This window comes from Vipera ursinii (genome assembly GCF_947247035.1).
Source record: "Vipera ursinii genome assembly, chromosome: 1".
NCBI classification, from domain to species: Eukaryota; Metazoa; Chordata; class Lepidosauria; order Squamata; family Viperidae; genus Vipera; species Vipera ursinii.
Window position 1 is genome coordinate 276,655,726 of NC_139512.1, and position 25,112 is coordinate 276,680,837.

Genomic DNA, 25,112 nt, shown 5'->3' on the forward strand with positions numbered 1-25,112 from the left:
TCAGTCCTGAAAACAGAGACATCACATTTTTAAAAAACAATATTGGTACATTATTACCCCATAAAACAGTAGATAAAGTTTCTAAGAGAGTGCTCACTGAATTACTCTGCTACATTTGTACTGAATAAGATTGAGTGGAATTAAGTGGAATAGAAAATTAAAACCACTTCATTTAAAACATACTGTAGTAGTGCATTTGGTGGAGGACATTTGATACAACAGAGAATGAGGTGGCTGGATGGAGTCACTGAAGCAGTAGGCATGAGCCTAAATGGACTCCAGAAGATGGTAGAGGACAGGAAGGCCTGGAGGAACATTGTCCATGGGGTCGCGATGGGTCGGACACGACCTCACAACTAACAACATTTGATACGAAAACAGAGGATGCTGGTGGAGATTTTCAGGCTTCATGAAGGATATAAACTGTTTTGATGGGACAAGCAGTTTCAATATATTGAGGCATATTAGAAATCATAAGCATTAATATACAGCTCATATTTTTCATTGCAGGCATGAACCATATGGACCGCAGTATCCAATGCAAGCTCCTCCTTCTGGACAGCCCCCCTATGGAGGACACCAATCAGGAATGTTTCCACAGCAGCAGGTAAACAGTTTTATAGTATTCCTTTTGAAAAAAAATCATTCTATAAATCTAAAGATTTGGCGCTGGCAAAAAGTACAACAATGTTTGCTCCTTACAAGAATTTTATATTTGTATCCTTTTTTATGGAACGTTTCTGAACAACAATAGGCCAATGTTATGAATGATGCAGAGCCTTCACTAAAACTATTCTGTTTTATTGACTGAGAAAGTAGTAAGAAAGCATAGATACTTAATACGATGTATCCCAAATACATCTATATGTAATGACTAAATGGTGGTGGCACTAAATTTAGATTTAAAAAAATTGTGGATCATAGAATTGTAAAATTGGAAGGAACTACAAGGATTGGCTAGTCAAATTCTGTGCAGTTTTCAGGAAAAAAATATTTAAATCACCAGCATCTTAAAAATCTCTAGACATGGGAAAACAGTAGCCTTCATAAACAGATTGTTTCACTGTTGTATAAAAGGAGAAAGGAAGATAATTCTGCCTTCTTTTTAAAAAAACTTCTAAGGATACTTCAACTAGGGAGAAGGGAACACAGTTGAGTGAATCTGCCGAAATTGTCATCGCCTGCCCTCCATAATAGGACACAGCAATTAGTGTTGAGATAGCTTTCCACGGCATTCAAATTTTATTTATGGCTACCGGTAGTTTGATTCATAGCTAATAGCATTTCAAAGTAAATAGTTGGCGATTAAAAATAAGTGGAACCCAACTAAAAAAAATTCATAATGAGGATTTCTCTTCTTCAGGGCTTTATTTAGCTAGCAAGCACCATTTCCTCTGTTAACGGACTGTTGGTATACTGTGTGTATACAATATGCTCTTTTTCAGAGTTTTGTCATTCCTTTAGGATTTTTATTCTATTGTTAAAAAAAGTATTTTTGCTACCTGAAGGATTCTGTAATATCCTCTGATGTGCAATTGGTAGCATTTCATGAAATGTCTGCCAATTTCATGATATTTTACAATAGAGTTTGCTCTTTTCTTTCTAATGTGAACTATTCGTATACTGTTTAATGTTTGATATACTATACAGATGACATACCTGGATTGTTCATATTTTTTCAAATTGATTTTTTTATTTGTTATTGCATGTTATATTTTCCTGTTTTTAATTTTGTTTATAATATGTTTTGGCATTTTCTTGTATATTAGTTGGGGATTTGTATTGTTGTGTATGTTTTAAAATAAATAAATAATGTTATTGGCAACATTTAGCCACCTAAGGATCATCACATGGAAAATGTGTATGTGTGTGAGAATCCTCAGATATTCCATCTGTATGTCTCTCAATTTCAAAACATTTAAATCAATCCACTAACACATCCCCATAAAAAACCTCAATCAAGTATCACATTCAGTGCGAAACAGATTTGTCCTTAAAAAGATACTAATGAAGATCTAGGAGAAGATTCTAGGTTTATCTTAGGGTTTCTTAAATAAACTTTTTATCCCAAACTAGAGTACTTTTATTCATATTATACATTTATGTGAACATGTTTTCCAATATCATAGCATTTATTCATGTAAGAAAGAACAGATATTTTCTTTTAGTCTCAGAATAATGTTTAAAGTTATAAAAAATATTCAGCATTCAGAATCTTAAACAGAAATCTAAAAACAACTAATAAATACATTTTATCAAACTGCCTAATCCCGCTTCCAGAGCTTAATATTTGGAAAAGAAATATTAAGACATTTCATTATAATGTAGTGTTTACCTCAAAACAATTCCTAAAATGATATTGGTACTGCGGTCATATTTATATAGTGTGACACTAAAATCATTTTTCATTTTAAATGTTATGTATTACATATGGACAAAATTTCAACCACTTTATGTATATTTATTCAAATAATTAACTGTACATCTTTCAAACACTAATGAAAATAAAGATGATTATGTCTATTTAAAATATTGTAAGTATATTGTAATTATTCTACCACCGCAATGCACCAATATTTTATGTTACTTTAAAAATTTGGTGTCTATTTTTTCAGAACTATAAACGCCATATGGATGGTATGTATGGACCTGCAGCAAAACGTCATGATGGAGATATGTTTAACATGCAATACAGCAACCAACAGCAGGAGATGTTTAACCAGTACAGCAGTGCTTACTCTGGACCAGATAGGAGACCCATCCAGGGACAATATCCATATCCTTATAACAGAGAGAGGATGCAAGGTCCTGGACAAATGCAACAACATGGAATACCTCCACAGATGATTGCTGGCCCTATGCAGTCATCAGCTTCCAGTGAAAGCCCTCAACAAAATATATGGCCCACAAGAAATGATATGTCTTACCCATATCAGAACAGGCAAGGCCCCGGGGTCCCTGCACAGGCCCCACCTTATCCAGGGATGAATCGTACTGATGATATGATGGTACCTGACCAGAGAATAAACCATGAAAGCCAGTGGCCTTCTCATGTCAACCAGCGGCAGCCTTCTTACATGTCATCCTCTGCTTCCATGCAGCCTATTACTCGACCTCCTCAGTCATCCTATCAGACGCCGCCCTCAATGCCAAACCACATATCTCGAGCTCCTAGCCCTGCATCTTTCCCACGCTCTCATGAAAATCGTATGTCTCCCAGTAAATCTCCTTTCCTATCCTCTATGAAGATGCCTAAAGTTATGCCCACTCTTCCAGTCTCGCAGGTCACAGGCCCTCCAACACAACCACCACCACCTATTAGGCGGGAAGTCACTTTTCCTCCAGGTTCGGTAGAAGCATCCCAGCCAGTTTTAAAACCAAGGCGAAAGATTACCTCAAAAGATATTGGTAAGTCTTCCTATTGTCTTTACAGATGGAGAGACTTTTTACATTAATTTTGTAGAGCTTGCATTTATATAATTCACTTAAGAAATTAGTTTTATTAAATTGAAGCTGAGCTCAAATTTGTTTCATGGTGGGAATAATGATTTATGTATCATCAATCAATCAATGTATCATCAGTCAATAAAATACAAGTAAATACTCAATATTCAGGGAAGTATAATGGTTTCTTTTATGTTACCAAAATAAGAGCTCTTATACTAGGTATATAGTCTTCCAAATCTTTTAATGTTTTGTTCCTCCTTGAAATAAGCAAGCTATCTCAATAGAGAGATGAATGTTGATGTTGTGAGAGGTACAATACAGTATTATTTTAAGATGATATTGTTCTTGTGTACTTTCATAGTAGTTTATATTGTTTATAATTAGTGATTGCTTATGATCTCAGAACAAAAGTCTGAATTCACATACAATGTATGTTATATCTAGTAACTCTTAAAAACAATAAACACTGTTACTGTTTTCCCTTGAAAGCTCTTTCAAAGAGTAAAGTTGTAAATGGAGTAGTAACTCTTGACAAAAGGACACAGTTAAAATATATGTAAAGGCTGTGGAAGCTTGTTTTGGAGCATTATAGCAGCACTGTTACTTGGAAAATTGACCTAGGAGATATGATATTGACAAATTCTAGACATGCTGATCAGTCACCTTTTTGAAAGAGAGCAAAGATAGTTGTATTGCACTGATACATGCCCCGTTTTCTGAAGTTGCTGATGAATAGTATCTTGTTGCATCTTACAGAATATGTCTCTGTAACATGCAACAAGATACTATCATAGATATGTTCGAATATCACTCAAGCTGTAAATACTATCCTTCTATTGATAGCTTTCCTTCCCTAAAAGGAAACTCCAGGAGAATTAGTTTCCTACGGAGCAGACATGTCAAACTCGCGACGTCACGTGACGTCGCACAATGTATCGGGACGGTTTTGCCATTGTCAGCAATGGGGTGGGCATGGCTTCCAAATGACACATCCGGCCCGCAGGCCAGCAGTTTGACACGCCTGCTATGGAGGAATACCTAGCAGGTTTTTTGTTTTGTTTTGTTTTTAAATTACTTTGGTTCTTTAGAAATGTATGCTTTAAGTGAGCATTGTAAGAGTGCTGAAGCAAACTTAATTTTTACTTTTCTTTAGAGGAAGAAACTAATAAACATACAGCAGTGGTGATCTGTCCCCTGTCAACCTCTTCCACTATAAAGCTGCTTTTTCTCTACACCCTCCTACTCTAAAGGATATGGATATCAACTGAGTTTTATAAAATTAAAGCGGAACCTTTCATCAGAATAGACACAGTCTTCACTGTGTACCACAAAGCATGTGTGACACCTGTACATATGTATTTCTAAATTAACTGAGATAAACCTTACTGTCTCTGTGAATTTCCTAGATTTTAGAGAGGTTCATCCCTTCAGTTTCACAACAGGTCTGGCTCTTTTCATACAAATGTATAATAGGGCATCAAAAATTATTTGGAAATTGTGCAAGTATAGCATCTCTCTGCTCTTTAAAAAAGCCAATTACGTCTGTCTTCAGGCTTCTGATGCTGCTGCAGATTTCTTCTTAATAAATGCTTTCTTGCTTTGTTTGTTTGTCTCCAGTGAGTCCGGAAGCCTGGCGAGTGATGATGTCTCTTAAATCAGGCCTTCTTGCAGAAAGTACTTGGGCATTAGACACTATTAACATTCTTCTGTATGATGACAGTACAGTTGCCACTTTCAATCTCTCACAGGTAGGTTGGTTATTTTTCATCTCAATGTCACCATTCATTCTGTAAATGGAGGGGGAAGCCCATATTCCTTGTTGCTATGCTTTCCAATGCCTGAGCCATCCATCTCCCCTTAGGAGTAGGGCAAGTCCTCCACAGAAGACCTACAGCTCATAAACAGTGGCTCAACAAATGGCAATTTTTCCTGTTCTCCCATAGTGTAATGTAATGTAATGTAATGTAATGGGGATGTAAGGGTGCACATTGTCATGCCACGGGACTGGATTTTTGCTCAAATCCATGTATTACACCAGCCTGTGAATGCAAAACCCATGTGTCTTCTTGTTCTAACTGCTAAATAAAATAAGGTAAGGCAAAGAATTATACAAATAATTGTATAATTATATAATTATACAAATAAATAAATAAATAAATAAATAAATAAAATTAAAATAAAATAAAATAAAATAATAAAATAAAATAATAAAATAAAATAAATAAAAAAATAAATAAATAAAATAATAAAATAAAATAAAATAATAATAAAATAAAATAAAATAAAATAAAATAAAATAAAATAAAATAAAATAAAATAAAATAAAATAAAATAAAATAAATAAAAACCCAGAACCATTCTGGCTCACTATGTTCTGCCAGATTACGGCTTCCTGATCTCTGTATATTTTTGCATGAGGGCAATGAGGTATTTTGGGATTCCTCTTTTCCTAAGCACAGCTTGACATGATTGACATAATCAATGGCCTCTCTGTAATCTGTAAAAAGCCTTGGTGGAGCAGTGGGCTAATGCCTCCTTAAGTAACACCAGCTGCCTGCAATTAGTGCAGGTTCGCATCCCACCAGGCTCAAGGTTGACTCAGCCTTCCATCCTTCCCAGGTAGGTAAAATGAGGACCCAGATTGTTGGGGGCAATTAAGCTGACTTTGTAATAATGCCACTTGGGGGTGTGTGTGAAAGCCCTAATAAGCAGGTATATACATAGAATGAAGGCTACTGCTAAGCTTGTAAGCCGCCCTGAGTCTTCGGAGAAGGGCGGGATATAAATGGAATTAAAATAAAAATAAATAAATAAAAATAAATAATTATAGCAATAGCACTTAGACTAATATACCACTTCACAGTGCTTTACAGCATTCTCTAAGCAGTTTACAGAGTCAGCATATTGCCCCCAAAAATCTGGGTCCTCATTTTATCGACCTCAGAAGGATGGAAGTCCGAGTCAACCTGGATCCTTTCAGGATCGAAGGAATCGAACTCCTGGCAGTGAGCAGAGTTAGCCTGCAATACTGAATTCTAACCAGTGTGCCACCACGGCTCATTATACAAATAATTGTAGCTGCAGGAACATATGTAATGGTTTACATGCTTTAAGAGGGAAGGAAATTTCCTTGAAAACAAGACTCAATCACATGGACTAAACACTACTCAAAAGTAAATTTTTAAGGAATTCATATTGCTAACTTTTTAAAATTATGGTGTACTCTGAACTCTATAATCTACAGATTACTGGTCACTTGTATTAAGTATTTACTGAACATCTGTATTAAAAGTATTTAAAATACTTTTGTTTTATGTGTAAATAGGAAGAAAGGACTAACCAATTCTGAATCTTGTAAGAGGAATCTAAAGATCTTTTTTTTTCTAAAAAAAAGTATTCCTTTCTTACTTACACAGTTCTATAATGGACTAACATGTCCCTTTTACCATTTTTTTCTGTTTTTCCTCCCTTTGTTTCCTCAGTTATCTGGTTTTCTTGAGCTGTTGGTGGAATATTTTAGAAAATGCCTGATTGATATTTTTGGGATCCTTATGGAATATGAAGTGGGACATCCAGGATCGAAACTGCAAGATCATAATTCATCTCTGAATGAAGATGGGCAGTCTGCAACAGAGGGTGTCAGGAAAGAGGAAGAAAATGATGAATGTATCGATTACTTTTATGACCTGGAAGATGAGGAGGAAGAAGAGGAAGAAGAGGAAAATGAGAATACAGAAGAAGGAAAGAGCACTCTTGTTGCTCCACCTGGTGCCATTCTTGATCCAAGTGAAAGGCCAAAACAAGCCAGTAAGTTTGACAAGTTGCCAATAAAAATTGTAAAGAAAAACAACTTATTTGTTGTTGACCGATCTGATAGGCTAGGGCATGTTCAGGAATTCAACAGTGGGCTTCTTCATTGGCAACTTGGTGGGGGTGATACAACCGAACACATTCAGACCCACTTTGAGAGTAAGATGGAGATTCCTCCTTGCAGGCGGCCATCTCTGTCAGTTTCCTCAGGTAAAAAGAAGAATGTAGAGGGCAAAGGAGAATCTGAGGAACAGCAAGACAAAAGCATATCAGCCACTATTGACGATGTCTTGTCAGCTCGTCCGGGAGCATTGTCTGAAGACCCCGACCCTAATTCTCAGACAGATAGTAGTAAATTTCCATTTGGGATCCATCAAGTGAAAAGTCATCGAAATATCAAACTGCTGGAAGACGAGCCACGAAGTCGAGATGAAACTCCTCTATGCACCATTACCCACTGGCAAGATTCTTTGGCCAAGCGTTGCATCTGTGTGTCAAATATTGTCCGCAGCTTATCTTTTGTGCCTGGCAATGATGTGGAGATGTCCAAACATCCAGGCTTGGTGTTAATCTTGGGAAAGTTGATTCTTCTCCATCATGAGCACCCAGAAAGAAAGCGTACACCACAGACATATGAAAAAGAGGAAGAAGTGGACAAAGGGGTGGCCTGCAGCAAGGATGAATGGTGGTGGGACTGCCTTGAGGTTCTGAGGGATAATACATTGGTCACACTAGCCAACATTTCTGGGCAGCTAGACTTATCTGCTTATACAGAAAGCATCTGTTTGCCAATTTTGGATGGCTTACTGCACTGGATGGTGTGTCCCTCAGCAGAGGCACAAGATCCTTTTCCAACTGTGGGACCCAATTCAGTCCTTTCGCCTCAGAGACTTGTACTGGAAACCCTGTGTAAACTCAGTATCCAAGACAATAATGTGGACCTTATATTGGCCACACCCCCATTCAGTCGTCAGGAGAAACTGTATGCTACTTTGGTTAGGTACGTTGGGGACCGCAAAAATCCTGTCTGCCGAGAAATGTCAATGGCGCTCTTATCAAACCTCGCCCGAGGGGACACGTTAGCAGCAAGGGCAATAGCTGTGCAGAAGGGAAGCATTGGAAACTTGATAAGCTTCCTGGAGGACGGGGTCACCATGGCCCAGTACCAGCAGAGCCAGCATAACCTTATGCACGTGCAGCCTCCGCCTCTGGAGCCACCTAGCGTGGACATGATGTGCAGGGCAGCCAAGGCCTTGTTGGCCATGGCTCGGGTGGAGGAGAACCGCTCCGAATTCCTTTTACATGAGGGCCGCTTGCTGGATATCTCAATATCAGCTGTCCTGAACTGTATGGTTGCATCTGTCATCTGTGATGTACTCTTTCAGATAGGGCAGTTATGACACAAGTGAGAAGCAAGCATGTGTGAGTGGAGATTAAAGGGTCATATAGAACTGGCTGGTTTCTGTACCTGTTTATCCAGTGTAGGAAGAATGGGAAGAAAAGAAGAAGAAGAAGAAAAAGAAGAATCTTTGCTCCTCTGCCCCATTCACTATTTACCAATTGGGAATTTCAAAACATTAATTTGAACAGTTATGGAATTAATATTTGTTGTCTATGTGTATAAGTACATCTTTTTATTTTATTTTTTTAACCAAAGTCTCTTGTCTAGTACATTCAAAGATCACATTTCTTTTCCATAGCTATCTTTGTCAGTGTTTGTTTGTTTTTTCCCATGTTTGAATCATATTTTTGGGGGAGGGGAAGCAACCCTGAATTGGGTGGGGTGTCAGAATATAGCAAAATATGATTTGATGTTGGGAGAAAGGGGCATGCCACTCTCAAATGCAAAAGTGGAGACAAAATATGCTGAGTTCATGTGCTTTTTATTTTTTAAGAACAAAAGAAATTCCAACCCTCCTTAAGGCCGTTGCCCAAAGCGCTGTGTGCAATAGAAGAATGATAGTGATGTAGGTGTGGCAGATGGTCAAGGAAAGGGGGGGGGTCAGTTCCTCATCTGCCCACAACATTTTCTTGGGTTCTCTGCTAGGAGCAAAACCAATTCTTTAAGAAAGTAAAAACATAACTCTGAAGACGATCAACACAAATTGCTTCCTCACCAGAACTGTCAACATCAAAATCTGTTGTTTGACCTTCCACAATGACAGTTCGTCACAATTCCTTTAAATCATTTTTTAAATATTTTTATTGCCTAAAGGCAGTGTTGTATATAGAAGTTGTACATTAAACATACCCTCATCTTTTTTTAAAAAAAATAAATAAAACAAGTACAAGGATTTATTTTTTTCATGATGTGGTAACTACAAAGTGATGGTAGACTTAATTTTATTATTATTATTATTATTATTGTTATTATTATATTATTATTATATTATTATTATTATTATTATTATTTTCTTTGGGCCATAACTCCAAAAACTAAGAAAAACACCACGAGGGTAATGTACAAGTTTCTGTATGTATAAAGTCATGCTCTATTTCGGGAGAGCAATTGCTCACAACTTACTTTATAAATCAAGATGTGGAAATGGTTACGTACGGATTGATTTAAGAAAATGGTTACCAGTCTACAGGAAAAAAAACATATATGGGGGAAAAAAGAAAACACAACTTCAAAGATTTTTCAGTGCAAAGAATACACATTTGTATTTCAAAATAACGTAGTAGTTTAAAAAATATAAAAAAAACTTGATGTAAATTCCTCCTTTTCCTCTGGCTTAATGAATATCATTTATTCAGTATAAAATTTATATGTTCCACATGTTAAGAATAAATGTACATTAAATCTTGTTAAGCACTGTGATGGGTGTTCTTGAATAATGTTCTCATTTCTTCATGAAATCCAACTGTTTCAGCCAGCGATGGTGAAGGTTATGTTTTTCTGCTTACCCTGGAGTTCATCTAGCGTTCAGATAATGCAACAAAGAAAAACATTACATTTTTCTCTCATTGTTTATAATAAAGAGGACCACAGAAGATGAGATTGCTAATTTTCACTGTGTCTACGAAAGTTGCTGCACTCAAGGTATAATATGCTTGAATAAAACTGTAAAACTGGTAATCACGATTTGATTCAGTTAGCTTATCCTTCAGCTTTCATGAGTTATATTTAGCATCTTAGATTTCTGTTAACTTATACAAGTAATAAGAATGGTTCTCGGGGCTGTGCAGTAAAAACAACCATATTAAATGTAATAGTAATTGAAACAGTGACTAAACGTGGCAGAGGTCTAAAAACTAGAAGAGATCAAACGGACACCACATTGGCAACAGAACGGCTATTTTTCAACAAGGGCTGGGAGAATTAGAGATTAGAAAGTCTTTCCCCAGCGCTGAAAAAATAAGGGATTCCCGACAGACCTTTTCTCTAGCAAGACTAATGAGCAACTACAGGTAGTTCTCAACTTACCAGAATTTCTGTGGCTGAGCAGAATTAAGTGTGTTACCTATATCACCGGCCTGGACTAACAGCAAGGCTTGCAGAATTGACTAGTAAAAATTGCTCCTCACTGTTCGTTCATTCCACTGGAGTATTGTATAGGCACAAAGTGTTGCTGTTCTATTTTAATTGGTAATAGGATCTATTTGTATATTATAGTTTTATTGCTTTTTTTTTTTACTAATCTTGGGTTTTCCGAAAAAATACTTTACCCCCAATAGACATGTTCATTGTTTGGCACCATAAGATGCAAGATAGTTTCGTAGCCAAAGTGTTGTACCATTATCATCCAAATTCACCATTTAACTTCCTTGTGTTCCTCCTGACTCTGCAATTTTCTTCTTCCCCCTCCATCCCCCCCCCATTATAATCTCTGCACTGGTAACAGTCTCATTCATCTTTTTAACTTACACATGACAATGTATTCAGAAATTTATGTTAAATTATAGCCTATTTGTAACTGCCCTTCATGAAATGAGGCAGATTTAGGAAGCTATAAAAGCATTCTGGGGTCCTTTTCATGCTTAATTACGTTATACAACAATCTTCAGATGTCTTGGCCGTGCTGGCTGGGAATTTTAAAACTTGAGTTTATCACATTGGGAAAGGGTGGTGCACAAAATTATGTTCAGGTTCCTAACCTGCCACTATTTTTCAGCTTAGCTACAGCTACAGCCTGGCTATGAAAGTGTGAATGTTTGATGAAGAAAGAAGCAACTTCATATGCTCAGTGGAACAAACATGGAGCATGATCGTTGACTGGATTGTATAATGCTAAACTTGTGTAGGTCTGTTAGAAGAATAATTCTTTTAAAAAAACAACATTAAAACAAATGAAGTTTGAAAAAATGAATAGCAATAATACATTTGGAACAATCAGTATAATCTCTGGCTGATGTTTGACACAGGTGATCTTTTACTAGCAGACTTCTCAGATTGTATTCATGCAAGTTATTAAGCAAATAAATATAATTTAGTATAAAGAATTCTGTGCAAAATATGCTCTATGAAGGAGGATATATTTTGGAATGTTACCAACTAAAAATTGCTTGAAATTTTACTATCTGTGCCTTGGAAATAATGGTGAGAAGATGTTTCTGGTCATTACTTTTTCTGCTGATTTAAGCAGGTATATACGATCATCTAAAGTTATATACTGCAGAGGTCAATAAAGTAATTAGAGATCAAGGTCCATTTCTCGTACATAGTATCAAGAAATTAAAACTCAAATGTCCATATTTAAAGGAAAAGGTGATAAAAGATCCAGCATAAGAATGAACAACTTGAAAATTTCAAAAACGATCTAAGGAGGCTTCAGCACTGAGCTGAAACAAATTGGATAGAATTTTAACAAAATGTAAAGTTCTACATTTGGGTAGGAAAAAGGAAAGGCATGAATGGAGGATGGAGGATATCTGGCTTACAGTAGTATGTATGGCAGAGATTTGAGTAAATATGAGCCACTTGGGGTGCAGTAACAGCAGCAGAGTTCAAAGCATGGGAAATTAATTTTAATGCTTCCATGATTATGGCTTTATTGCAATGTAAGCCATTCAGAGTCACTCTGGATAGTGAGATGGGTGGCATATACAGTTGCAAGAAAAAGTCTGTGAACCCTTTGGGATTATGTGGTTTTTTGCATGAATTGGCCATAAAATGCGCTCTAAACATCATGTAAGTCACAATAGAAAAACACAGTCTGCTTAAAATAATACTACACAAACATTAGCTGTTGTCATGTTTTAATTGAAGATAAGATGGAAACATTCACAGTGCAGGGTGGAAAAAGTATGTGAACCTTTGGACTTAATAATTGGTTGACCCTCCTTTGGCAGCAATAACCTCAACCAAACGTTTCCTGTAGTTGCAGATCAGACCTGCACAATGATCTGGAGTAATTTTGGACCACTCCTCTGCACAAAGCTGTTTCAGTGTAGCAATATTCTTGGGATGTCTGGTGTGAATCGCTCTCTTAAGGTCATGCCACAGCATTTCAATCGGGTTGAGGCCAGGACTCTGACTGGGCCACTCCAGAAGGCGCATTCTGTTCTGTTGAAGCCATTGTTTTGTTGAACTACTTGTATGCTTTGGGTCATTGTCCTGTTTCATCACCCATCCTCTGCGGAGCTTCAGTTGGCGGACAGATGGTCATACGTTTTCCTGCAAAATGTCCTGATAAACTCTGGAATTCATTTTCCCATCAATGACAACAATCCGTCCAGGCCCTGAGGCAGCAAAGCAGCCCCAAACCATGATGCTCCCTCCGCCATGTTTTACAGTGGGGATGAGGTTTTGATGTTGGTGTGCTGTGCCTTTTTTTCTCCACACATAGTGTTGTGTGTTTTTCCCAAACAACTCAATTTTGGTTTCATCTGTCCATGTTTGAAGTTTGCAAAAGAGCACCTGGATGTTCCACAGCGCTACTAGCAAAATATACTGTGGACAGATGAAACCAAAATTGAGTTGTATAGTCTACACAGAAAAGAGAACTGAAGGACAATATGGTAATGTTTAAAGGCTGCTGAAGGCTGACACATTGTTTTTGTTGCTTGACAAGCATATTGGTAGCAATTTTTATACAGCATCTTTACAGTTTCAGGACACAGCAAAAATAATGAATTAAGTTACAGGAAAGTGGAATCTGACTGAATATCAGGAAGAAATGTCCTAACAGAGCAGTTTAACAGTGGAACCAATTCATTAGATACACCCAAATTCTTGACAACTATCACTTTATACTGTGAATGGCCACACTGACAACAATTTTGAACAAGCCGAACTGTGAATGTGAATTGGCAGCAAAGGGGTAAAAATTTCACATTTACTCTATATAGATTATTTAAAATTATTTGGGAAAATGGAAGCTGAACTAGATTCCTTATTAACAAGCACAGAAGAATTAATTAAAGATATTAGTGTGCACCATAGACATAAAGGCAGGCAAACGGATTGAAGATGATGGAATAGAGCTTAACAATGAAGATTTGAAAAGGTAGTATCACCAGGTTACAAATATTCGGGAATTTGGAAGCTGCCAATATATTACACAGTCAAGACAAAATACTTTTACCAAATATATCAAATGAATTTGGAAAATTTGAAATCAAAGTTAAATAGTGAAGCATCATTGAAGCAATTAATACTTGGCCAGTCCCTGATATTAAATACACAGTAGGAATAATTGACAGGAGCCAGATGGCACTTGATAACAAGGAGAAAAAGATAAGAAAACAAATGATAATGCATCATGCTTTGCATTCAAAAAGTGATATTGATCAGCCAAGGGCCAAAGAGAGTAGAAGACTTCTATAGGAGAAGTCAACCGTGGAGGAAGAAAGGCATGGCCTGAATGACTACATTAATAAAAGCCAAGAACTGAAGGCAGTCAGCCAAGGAAAAGTCTTGAAAATAACAAGGGTGAAGGTTGAAATATAGGAAATAAATAATCGAAAACTAATTTGTTAAATGGAAGAATGAGCCAATCAATACATGGTCAATAATTGAAGGATACGTAAGGAAAAGTTGATAAAAAACCCACATCGAGTTGGTTAAGGTCAGGAGTGTTAAAGAACTGAAGGTTTTATTTTAGCCCAGAAGATCAAGCTTTGCCAACTAATTGCATGAAGGTGAAAATTCAACATGTAGCAAACAATAGCAAACGTCATGTTTGTAAAAAAGAGGTTGAAATAATTGATCAGTGGCTGTAGTAAAATTCACAAAATGACTACAAGTAGCATCATGACCAAGTTGCCAGAATTATTCATTAGAAATTTTGCCAGAGGTTTGGATTTGAATGTAATAAAAACTACTGGGATCATCAAGTTGAGAATGCTTTGAGAAATGAGTCAGTTAAGAGCTTATAGGACTTTAACATCCAAACAGACATTTTGTTCATAACATGCCCAATTCAGCAGTTATGGAAAAGAAGAAAGTCTGGTTCATTGATACTGCTAGTCTGGGTGATGCTAGAGTTGAGGAAAAACAATTGGGGAAAAATATATAAAATATCAGGACTTGCAGATCGAGGTTGAAGGCTTATGGGGAAAGAGCCAAAGGTGTTTTTTTCCCCAAAAGGCAACTGGACTGTCTTGTTTTCTTTGAAAACATTTTGCTTCTCATCCAAGCAGGTTCTTCAGTTCTTCAGCTTCTTGGATGAGAAGTGAAACATTCTCAAAGAAGACACCAAGAAAGTCCAGTTGCCTCTTGAGGGGAAAAAACATATTTGGGATAATCATGACCTGGATGATTGAGACTCTCCATAGACATTTATGGAAAAAGAAATCCATTTTTATACAACCAATTGTGATTGGAATCCTCAGAGCCATTCCTAAAAAACCTCCCTCAGTATATGCAAATATTGAAGTTAACAGGCCTGAAACACCCTAACTTTACAAAAAAAAAACTGCCCTGTTTGGAACTGTCTTAGACACTGCCTTAATTTTTAGGTCCTTGGTTAGCACTTAAATTATTAATTATTCCGCCAGTATTAGACTGTGAATATAACTGTAGATTACCCATGCACAATAATAATTTAGCTTGGCCCGGACTGATAATTAGCATACTCTTTAACACAGAGATAAAAGGGAAGATTTGCTACTTGCTGTATTTTCCTTCCACCTGTTCGTGAAAGCTTTGGTTCCTTCTGAATCATTTTGCAGCACAATACAGGATCCTGACATTACGTTAAGCTTTTAATCCAGGAATAATTGACTGTCCCATCTTTTTAGCACTTCCTTGGCTTTCTTTAGCCAAGCACAAGCTTTTAGAAGATGAGCACATCTCTTGCTCCTGTTCTACTCGCAGCAGCATTAGAATCACACCAAATTGTGTGAAGGCTATGAACCCATTTGTAGCTATAGGTTAATTATAGGTTACCCCAGAATTGGAGATAATTGTGATGCAGAGTAACATGAATAATTACTTCTTTAGTCAGTCAGTCAATGTCCTGGCTTTCCTTCAGAAACTCAAGGTAAATAGTCTCTCCTCCTAATTTGTCCTTCAAACAACAACCTTGCGAGGCAGCGTTTTCTTTGACATACAGAATTATCATTTGGAATCCATTGGGAAGGATATACTTTTAACCTATTCTCCAAAGCACCTGAACGCAGGACAAGGTGCAACGGGTGGAAATTAATCAAGGAGAGACGCAACCTAGAACTAAGAAGAAATTTCCTGAGAGTTAGAACAATTAATTTCCCGAGAGTTAGAACAACCTGCCTCCAGAAATTGTGAACGCTCCAACACTGGAAGTTTTTAGGAAGAGATTGGACAACTATTTGTTTGAAATGGTATATAGGGTTTCCTGTCTGAGCAGGGGGTTGGACTAGAAGACCTCCAAGGTCCCTTCCAACTCTATTATTCTATTCTATTCTACTTCAACCCATACCTTCCCAAGCCAAACCAACACTTTAGGGAAGGGATGTCAAACTGCCAGCCCACGTGCCGTACATGTCATCCGGAAGCCTCGCCCACCCCATTGCCGGCAATGACAAAATAGTCCCGATATGTCTCGTGACGTCACGAGTTTGACATGTCTGCTTTAGGGTGTTGGGTCTCGATTTTCACCATAGCTATATAGTTGTACTTTTTGACTGTAATTCTTCCAAACTAGAAAGGTGGTAGCCAGTGCTTTTTTTTGTAAAAGAAAAAGGTGCCGGAACTCACACATGTCATACAACCCACCTTGCCTACCCTACAAGGTTCCATCCAAAAAAGGTGCCGGAACTCCGTTCTGAGCGTTCTATGAGAAAAAAAGACATGGGGTGGCTGTCTAGATTTATAAAAATGGGAATCTAAGAAAAAAGATGCCACTTCAGGATTTAGCTATGTTTGCAATAGTGGTGAATATCTGTAGCTTGGGTGTAAGGATGAGGGTGAAGGTTTGTCCTCCGAGCTTGTGGGTTGGTTTCCGAACGTTTTGTTACCAGGCTAGGTAACATCTTGAGTGGAGTTTTGGGGGATGTCAGTGTCAGTGTTCTGACCAACCCACACAAACCCCCCTCCCACCAGCAGTTCACCTCCCAATGACCCTGACCTGAGGTAACCTCTCCATCACAAGACCCATCACAAGACTCTTACTTGACACACCTACACCTGAAGCCCTTATAAACAGAACACTGACACTGAAAAGGAACAGAGGCAACATTTGGTTTCCATTCCTTCCCAAAACCTACATGGAGGATAGTTTTTTCACTTTAAGTCATGTATTTATTTCATCCCCCTTATTTCCTCCAAAAATGTATATGAGATGCCAGTGATGCATCTGTCCGCTTAAATAGTTGGCTGAGCCTCCCAGAGTTCTGTAAAAGTAATGCCAAATTATCATTTTTAAAATGATGGAAGAAGAACATTACTGAGTACATGAAGGGCATTAACAATATTTAATTAACGCCGTGTGTTAAATAAATTTAAATTATATTTTCATTTTTATTTTTGTCTGGGCTCTCTCACTTTTAAGAGCATGGCTTGCCAGCACACCACTCAATGACCCAAGGTATCTTTCAGTCAGAAAGAGTCACATCTCTCTCCTTTAAGCAATTAGTTTTTCCTTGTCTCCATTTTCTCCCTTCTGGCACTAGACACATTCAACTTGCTGTTAGCAATTGCTATCAGCTGCTATTCTATCAATCCTAGCATTTCAATGGACCTTGTCAATCCATTTATTGTAGCTGCTTTTCTTTCATTTGCAGATTAATATCTTCCTCTGGGTCTTGGTCCTATCTAAACAGCCCCATGACAGAGCAGCGAATACAGTTATTTTCGCTGAGTTTTCTACTCAGCTGTGACTGACAATTGTATTACATTGGAAAGCAGATTTCTCACTCATTATTTGGATCTATTGGTTTGGGCATTGGGAAGACATCTCTCATTCTGATAATGCTGTTTTAGCCTTATTTACTAATGTCTCTCTCATTCCAGTGGATCTATGCTTTCTAAGAGACAGGATGTATTCCAGAGGATGGGAAGGTAGAATAAAATACTTTCCTGTATCTTATCTTGATCAAATCTGCTGCTGTATTTTTTTAAGAGGGACACTTTCACTTCAAGCATTGGCCAAGCATAAACTAAAGACAGAATAAAGATTAATATTTATTGAAAGACCTAAGATTAGTAAATCACAAATAAAGTTCAAAATGGTTTATCTATAGATGGCCTCACACATGGCCTCACATCTAAAAGGCTTCTAACATTATTTGAAGTGGGATTACTGATCATCTTTCAAGTAATAGGAACCACAAGGGAAGGACTGAACTAATTCAATTTTTCCCTTGCTCTCTAAACTTGAGCAAGCCAAAGCTGGCAGCAACTGACAATTTTGATTACACACCCAACTGATGCCGCTATTGCGCAATCTCATTTCATCCATGATTGTCACCTGCTAGATGTGTTTTTTTTCAGCAGCAGAGCAACCAATTGTAGCTCTTATCTATTTGCTGAAAGCAATTTCTGCACACAGACTTCTACAGGACAGTGTTATCACAAACATCATGAATGATATTCTGCTTTTTATAAATGTATTAACTTTTGAAACAAGAAAGCAAACCATAGCATGTGCTATTGGAAAGTTAAGTGAATTCTTTTGCTGGAAAACTAAGGACAAAAAAAATCCCAACAGCTTGAGCCATATCTTAATTTTCAGAAATGAACAGGATTTCTTTCAAGGAGAATTGAAAGCATTCTGGATTTCATTTCTGCTAGCTACAGATCTGCTTCAAGAAGAAACATAACGAGATCAAGCCATTCCCAACTAAATTCCCGGTTATATTGTTTTACATCCCTGGTGTAAATTCATCTTCAGAAGCAATGCTTGGTGTACAAGCTCATCCAATCTGATGAGTTTTCTTGAAACAACTCCATACTAGTGGTTCTCCATATATAATCTGAAGGTCAGTTTGAATGTGCTACTTTAATTATCAACTCTTTTTTCTCAAACCATTAGAAAAAATGCCAGTACATGGTTGCATTTTTGGTCAGCAAAGGCTTCTTCAGAAAACTATGCACCAAAGGCTACTTCTACTGAGAGACAGACAAGGCCACCTTCTAGAGCAGGGTTGTCAAACTGTCGGCCTGTGGGCTGGATGCATCCTAGAGAAATCGCGCCCACCCCATTGCCGGCAATGGCAAAAAAGTCACATCACGTGACATTGCAAGTTTGACACCCCTGTTTTAGAGACAGCAAAGCAATTTCCTCTTCCACAGATAAACTAGCAGACATCCCCAAATCCTTTATTAGGGAAATTTTCTGCACTTAGATCTCCCTTTCTTCCCAAAGGACTGCTTCCTTTTGATCCCAAATTTCTAATTCTAGTTTGCAGCTAATTCCACCCCCATCTGTATTCCCTGATCTAAGACAAAATGCTTCCTGCCGAATCAATTGCCTCAGCTAATTACAACCATTGGCACCTCCAGTAATGAACGCATAAGAACAGAAGAACGATCGCTGTAGTTGGTTTGCAAGTGGAAATATTTATTTCAGTGAAATATGGGCACAGGTTTATAAGCATTATCAATAGGTTTCCAACTCTGTCATCTGAACTGAAGTCTTTGCCAAAAAATGCCTATTTGTGTAATGGGACTTGTGAAACAACTGTCACCCAAGACTGTACCTCTTTGCATGATTTGCCCAGTATATTCTTTTTATGATATTTACAAGGATAGGGATTAGTAGCCTTCTATACTAAAAGAGAATATTGTTCAGTTATCCCACTTTTTCAAAGTCAAAGATGTTATCAGACATTGGCCAAATGTTTTACACATTTATGTCTATGTTAATAGCTAGAATGTTGTGTTTTAAAAGATGGGCTACTATCTTCATTTCAGTCATCACAAAATAAGCAAGAGTTATCTCTTACAATCTGACACTAATCAATTAGTGTATATATGCAGCTAGATCACATAATTCATTGTGACATATTATTTGGCCAAATATGTTCAGAGAAAGCCATTGGGTTTTCCACTGATTTCATCCACTTTTCAGAACATCTTGTAGCTTGGAAGTGACATCCAAAACATTGTTTCATGGAAGGATGATAATTTATTTCCCTTTGCAGACAGAGAAAATATTTTTATTTGGTCTTCTTGAATTGCTGAAATTTATCTTATTACTGTTTTGAGATATAACAAGAAAAACAAAAGAAAAAGGTAAAAAGATAAAACCAGAAACAAATAAAATATCAACAATAGATACTATGGAGAATAATAATAAAAAACTCTTCCATTCTTAAACCTTGTCCACACAGAATATTTTTCATTACATCAATAGAGAAACATTCATGAGGAGAGAGTGAATACAATTCCAGCTTTGCAAGATTCTGTAATAGTGCTTTCTTAATGCTAATCCTAACCATAGTCGTAATCCTAACTCTATTGTAATAAAATAATTTTCCTTGCTTCTCTCGAGGTTCAATAAACCCACTTCTTCATGTGTTGATAAGTTTCAAATGTTCAATCTACCACACAGTTCAGCCTCAGACTAACATCTTTAAATGTAATTAAGTAAAGGTAAAGGTTCCCCCGCACATGCGTGCTAGTTGTTTCCGACTCTAGGGGCCGGTGCTCATCTCCATTTCAAAGCCGAAGAGCCAGCGCTTGTTCGAGGACGTCTCCGTGGTCATGTGGCCAGCATGACTAAACGCCAAAGGCGCACGGAACGCTGTTACCTTCCCACCGTAGTGGTCCCTATTTTTCTACTTGCATTTTTACGTGCTTTCAAACTGCTAGGTTGGCAGAAGCTGGGATGAGTAACAGGCGCTCGCTCTGTTACGTGGCACTCAGGATTCGACTCGCCAAACTGCCGACCATCTGATCGACAAGCTCAGTGTCCTAACCCTCTGAGCCACCGTGTCCCTTTTAAATGTAATTACTTTTCTCAAAATCATTATATATGATTACACACACACACACACATATATATACACAAAAAATTGTGATAATAAGGATATATCCCATAGGAGATACACAGACCACATACAAGTACCTTGGTATCCTACAGTCATATGGAAATCATGATGAGGAGCCAAGGAAGAAAACATCTACGTACCATCAAAGGATCAGAAAAGGTCCTGAAGAGCCAGCTCAATGGGAAGAACAAGTATTATGCCATCAAAATGTATGCTTTGCCAGTCATCGGAAATCCTGCCAGTATAGTGAGGTGGCCAAAGAAGGACATGGAAGCTGCCAGTGTGAAGACCTGGAAGTTCCTTACAATATATGAAAGTTTTCACTTCAGATCCAACACCCAGAGACTGTACGCCAGGCAGAAAGTGTCAAAGCCACTGTCATGGTTGAAACCCAGAACATTCAGGACTACATCAGTAAGAAGATACTATGTTTCTTACATGGGTCTTTTTTGCCTCCAAAAGAGGCACCAGGTCTTATTTGGGGGTAGGCCTTACTTTCGGGGAAACACGGTAGCACACAAAGACTCAAATGTACTATAGCATGTTTCTGCCTCTCTTGCCACCATTTATGGGAAGGAATAGAGTAGGAAATGAAAGATGGATCTCCCCATGTCTATCTTTTTTCTTTCTCTGCTTGATAATAAAGTAACGGTGGGTATGAATATTGGGTTACATTGAAAGCAATCCATCTTTTTAATGTTTAAAAAAGAAGGGAAAAGGTATTCTTGGTTTGCAATCACTCCTAACTCTGATAATAGCAGCAGTAGAAGTTCTTATGTCTTTCTTCTTCCGTGTTTACTTTTATTGAAAAGTCCCAACCAGTTGCTATAGAAGGATAGACAGATGGATAAATGGAATGAATTGTAGTTATTTATTTAGCGTAAGGCACACAATGTCAGGAAAAATTACAAATGCAGTTCTGACAGCCTAGACTGCTAGTTCATTCTGTTTGGCACTTGTGCACCTATTACCACGGGGGGCACTTCAGCTTTACACCAGAATTGCAGTAAAGTTGAAGCTGATGGAACATTTTCATTTAGGATCTCCAGTCTATGGAATCCTGGTCCCCAAACACAACTCCATTGACACTTGAGTGAACCTCAATATAACAGATTCAGGAAAAGTAAATCAAAGATCTTCCAAAAATAAAGTTAGCAAAATTCAATATTGGTCAATATTCTAAAGGCTCAGTGAGTCTCAGTGAGACTTATGCTTTGTAAGACACACAAATATCAAAAGTTACCTTTTAAAGAGAACAATTGTAAGCTAACATTTATATCCAACTGCGCCAACTCATTTCTCTAAGGCAACCTTTATGAAACTTTTCTTAATACACACTGAATTTAATCTGCTGAGATCTGAGCCATCTTGCTCCTCGAGGAAAATTATAGATTGCAGTTTTAATTGAAAAAGACTGGCTATAAACCGAACTCTAAAATTATGATGACTAATTACATTTCTCCTTTCATAATTAACAAACTTTGAAGTATTATGTATTAAATGTTTGCCTTCAGCTCTTGAGAAAAGATGTTTTCTCTGCTGAGAGGTTCTTTAGTGATAGCAATTTTTCCCTATGCAGTTAGGTATTCTGAGTCCATCTATGAACATAACCTTAGCTTAGCCCTTGAAAATGCAAAGGTTTCCCCTGTCCAGTCATATCTGACTCTAGAAGGCAATTCTCATCTCTGTTTCCTAGCCAAAGAGCCAACAGTGTCCAAAGATGCTTTCGTGATTAAGTGGCTAACATGACTGTGTGCCATGGCACACAGAATGCTGTTACCTTCCCACCAAAGTGGTACCTATTTATCTACTCACATTTGCAAGCTTTCAAACTGCTAAGTGAGCAGGAGCTGGGGCAAGTAACGGGAGCTCGCCCCATCACGCAGCACTCAGGTCTCAACCTGGCCTGTCAGCTTTCTAGCCTCACGCCCTATCAGCTCAGCTCTTAGAAGCATCAAAAATAGCTACTCAATAGTGAGTTGCTACTTAGGATATGGAGGATTTTATACTGCCTATGAGGAGTGTTATGTATTAATGTTAAAGTGTTAAAGTTATGAGTTCATGTTAACCACATTGTATGAGGTAAATAACCGTGACAGGAATACACGCGGCAGCTTTTGACAGCTGTCAAAAGCTGCCACCAGCGAATGCGCAGGCGCGGCAGCTGACAGCTCTCAGCTGTCAGTGCAGCCACCTACTACGCAAGCGCAGCCGCCACGAGGATTCCTAGCTGTCAAAAGCTAGACGCAGCCGATTGGTCCAGCAGTTCAGGCGGGAGTAGGACGACTGGCTGATTGGTCCAGCCCGCCGGCGGCTGGCTATAAAAGAGCTGAAACCAGCCAGGTGATTGTCCGGTACCTCAATAAACAGAGAACTTAAGCCTGCTGTCTCCGCGTGATCCTTACACTCAAGTCACTTCAAGGAGAGTTCGTTTTTATGGAGGTACTCCTTCCATCAGATAATCCTATGCAATTTAGCTGTCAGTGTTTCTTTTATCTGTTATATCATCTTAAATTATTTCGAACTTTCATAATATAAAAGTTGGTTAGCAAAGTTCACCTATGAATTCCATGTTTTAAATCAGAATATCTCACTCTAAACTGTCATTTATAGTTCCATAAATGCAGGCAATTATTCTTAGGGGCGGGGGTCTGTCCATACACTTAACTCTCTCTAACCTGGGTACATATGACTGTAAATTATTTTTGCATTTCACCTAACATTATAATTTAGTGTATATATAATTTAAATGCCAGCCATATTTTTTTTCCTTTCCCTTGTTTACTGAATAAACAATATTTGGCTGAATTCACAGAAAGCACAAAGCTATTTGTGTGAATCCCAAATCCAATTGTATTAATTCCCCCTGACTGTGGAGTTCTTGGTGTTCTCTGAATTTGGTTGTTTGCTTGCTGATGTTTCATTACCCAACTAGTGTGGGGTTTCCTCCGTTTATATACAATATCTTGCCCTACCAGTGTTGGTGATGGTGTGGTTTTCTCCTTGGTCATTCCTTGATTAGGGTATTGTATTCTGCTTGACTGTATGGTGTTAATCCCCGCTTTCCTCTCATGGTCAACCCACTGGAAGCAGTAAATGACTAGATGGGATTTTTAAAAAGGGCTTGGAATGAATCCAGCAAGGTGACTCCTGTTCATTCTTAAGTCTCTGAATCTAGGGCATATTTAACTCTAGATGGTGTGGCAGAATCCCTGAAAAGCAGGTGGATCATCTGGGAATTCTTGTGGATTTATAGGTCCTGCTGTGGCCAAGAAACCTTTGGCCAGCACCACTGGCCTGCCAGTTGCAGCTTTACTTGGGCCAAGAAATGAGTATAGGTACTAATGCCATTTTCTGATGAGACTTGAAATTCATTCAACATGACCCACAAAGTCATTCCATGCTTTTTGAAAATCCATCTGGTACAAAATTCGACCAACTTCTTCTGGAACAGTAAAAAGCCAGTGCAGTACAATGACATTTTGCAGAGGCTGCACTGCTTTCCACTTGACTTCCAGGCATAGGTCAAGATGGTGATTATTATCTATAAAATTGGTAGTAATGTGTTCCAGTTGCAATTTTCCCTTCTGAAACATGATGGCCAAGTAGGCATGCTGGTTAGTTCCCCGTTAGGCTGTCCAAGGAATGGGAGGTCAGGCTCTAGAAGTCAGAATAGCCTCTTCCTTGTAAAGGAACTTGTAAAATCTGCTTTGTCACAGAGTCTTTGGAACAGTTAGCAATAGGGTCCTTCCCAAATTATCATGACAGGTGATAATGTTTACATGAATTATTTTATTTTATGGTTTCATTACCTTATGAATGTGCATTTACTAGAATTCCTGGAAGAGGTAGTGCACAAGTAGATGAATGCAATGTACCGTACTGCAATGCAATGCAATGCAATCCAGTACTTTTGTGTCATTCTTTTCATTTATAATTCTGAAATGCCAAGGCAATTATGGGTATGATTCAACCCAAGTCAGTGAAATCCAGGCAAATTCCAGGAAGATTATTTTCCCATCTTCAATTGGAATATACCCTCCTAAACCTTGAATCTCTATTTCATGCCATGAACCCTGAAAGAATAGAGAGCAGAACTTAATTTTTCAAATATGTGAAGAGACCCACCATAGCCTATATCAGCCTTTTCAAGGCTAAACAATCCCAATAACTTCAATCTTCATTCATTGGACTTTGTTGCCCCTCTACTAAGCTATTCTACTTTCTTCGAATCCATCTTAAAGTGCGATGGCCAGAAAACAATATTCACAATGGAATCTGACTAAAAATGTTTAAGCAGATCATGACTTCCCACAATGTACAAATCTTCAAATTTGTGAATCATTATGCATTAAGTTCAGCACAATGACTCTCACTGCACCAAGAATGTGGGTTGGAAAGCAGGTGGAGTATAAATAAAATTATGGCAGATCAGTGCTGAAAAGCAATGAAAAGCACCAAACCTTTAGACATTAAGATGTCTGTTTATCCATGAATGA

General features: G+C 37.8%; 1 protein-coding gene across 5 annotated transcripts in view; it reads left to right on the forward strand.

Moving 5' to 3' along the window:
• Nucleotides 1-10,076, forward strand: part of ARID1B (AT-rich interaction domain 1B) — a 441,898-nt gene extending 431,822 nt beyond the window's left edge. For all 5 annotated transcript variants that reach the window (XM_083348110.1, XM_083348111.1, XM_083348113.1 and 2 more), the window contains 4 exons: nucleotides 511-607; nucleotides 2,616-3,408; nucleotides 5,065-5,195; nucleotides 6,930-10,076. In XM_083348110.1, the coding sequence (XP_083204236.1) occupies nucleotides 511-607; nucleotides 2,616-3,408; nucleotides 5,065-5,195; nucleotides 6,930-8,657 (2,749 nt within the window). In that variant the 3' untranslated portion in view covers nucleotides 8,658-10,076. The remainder of the gene's footprint in view (nucleotides 1-510; nucleotides 608-2,615; nucleotides 3,409-5,064; nucleotides 5,196-6,929) is intronic.
• The last annotated feature ends 15,036 nt before the right edge of the window (nucleotides 10,077-25,112 follow it).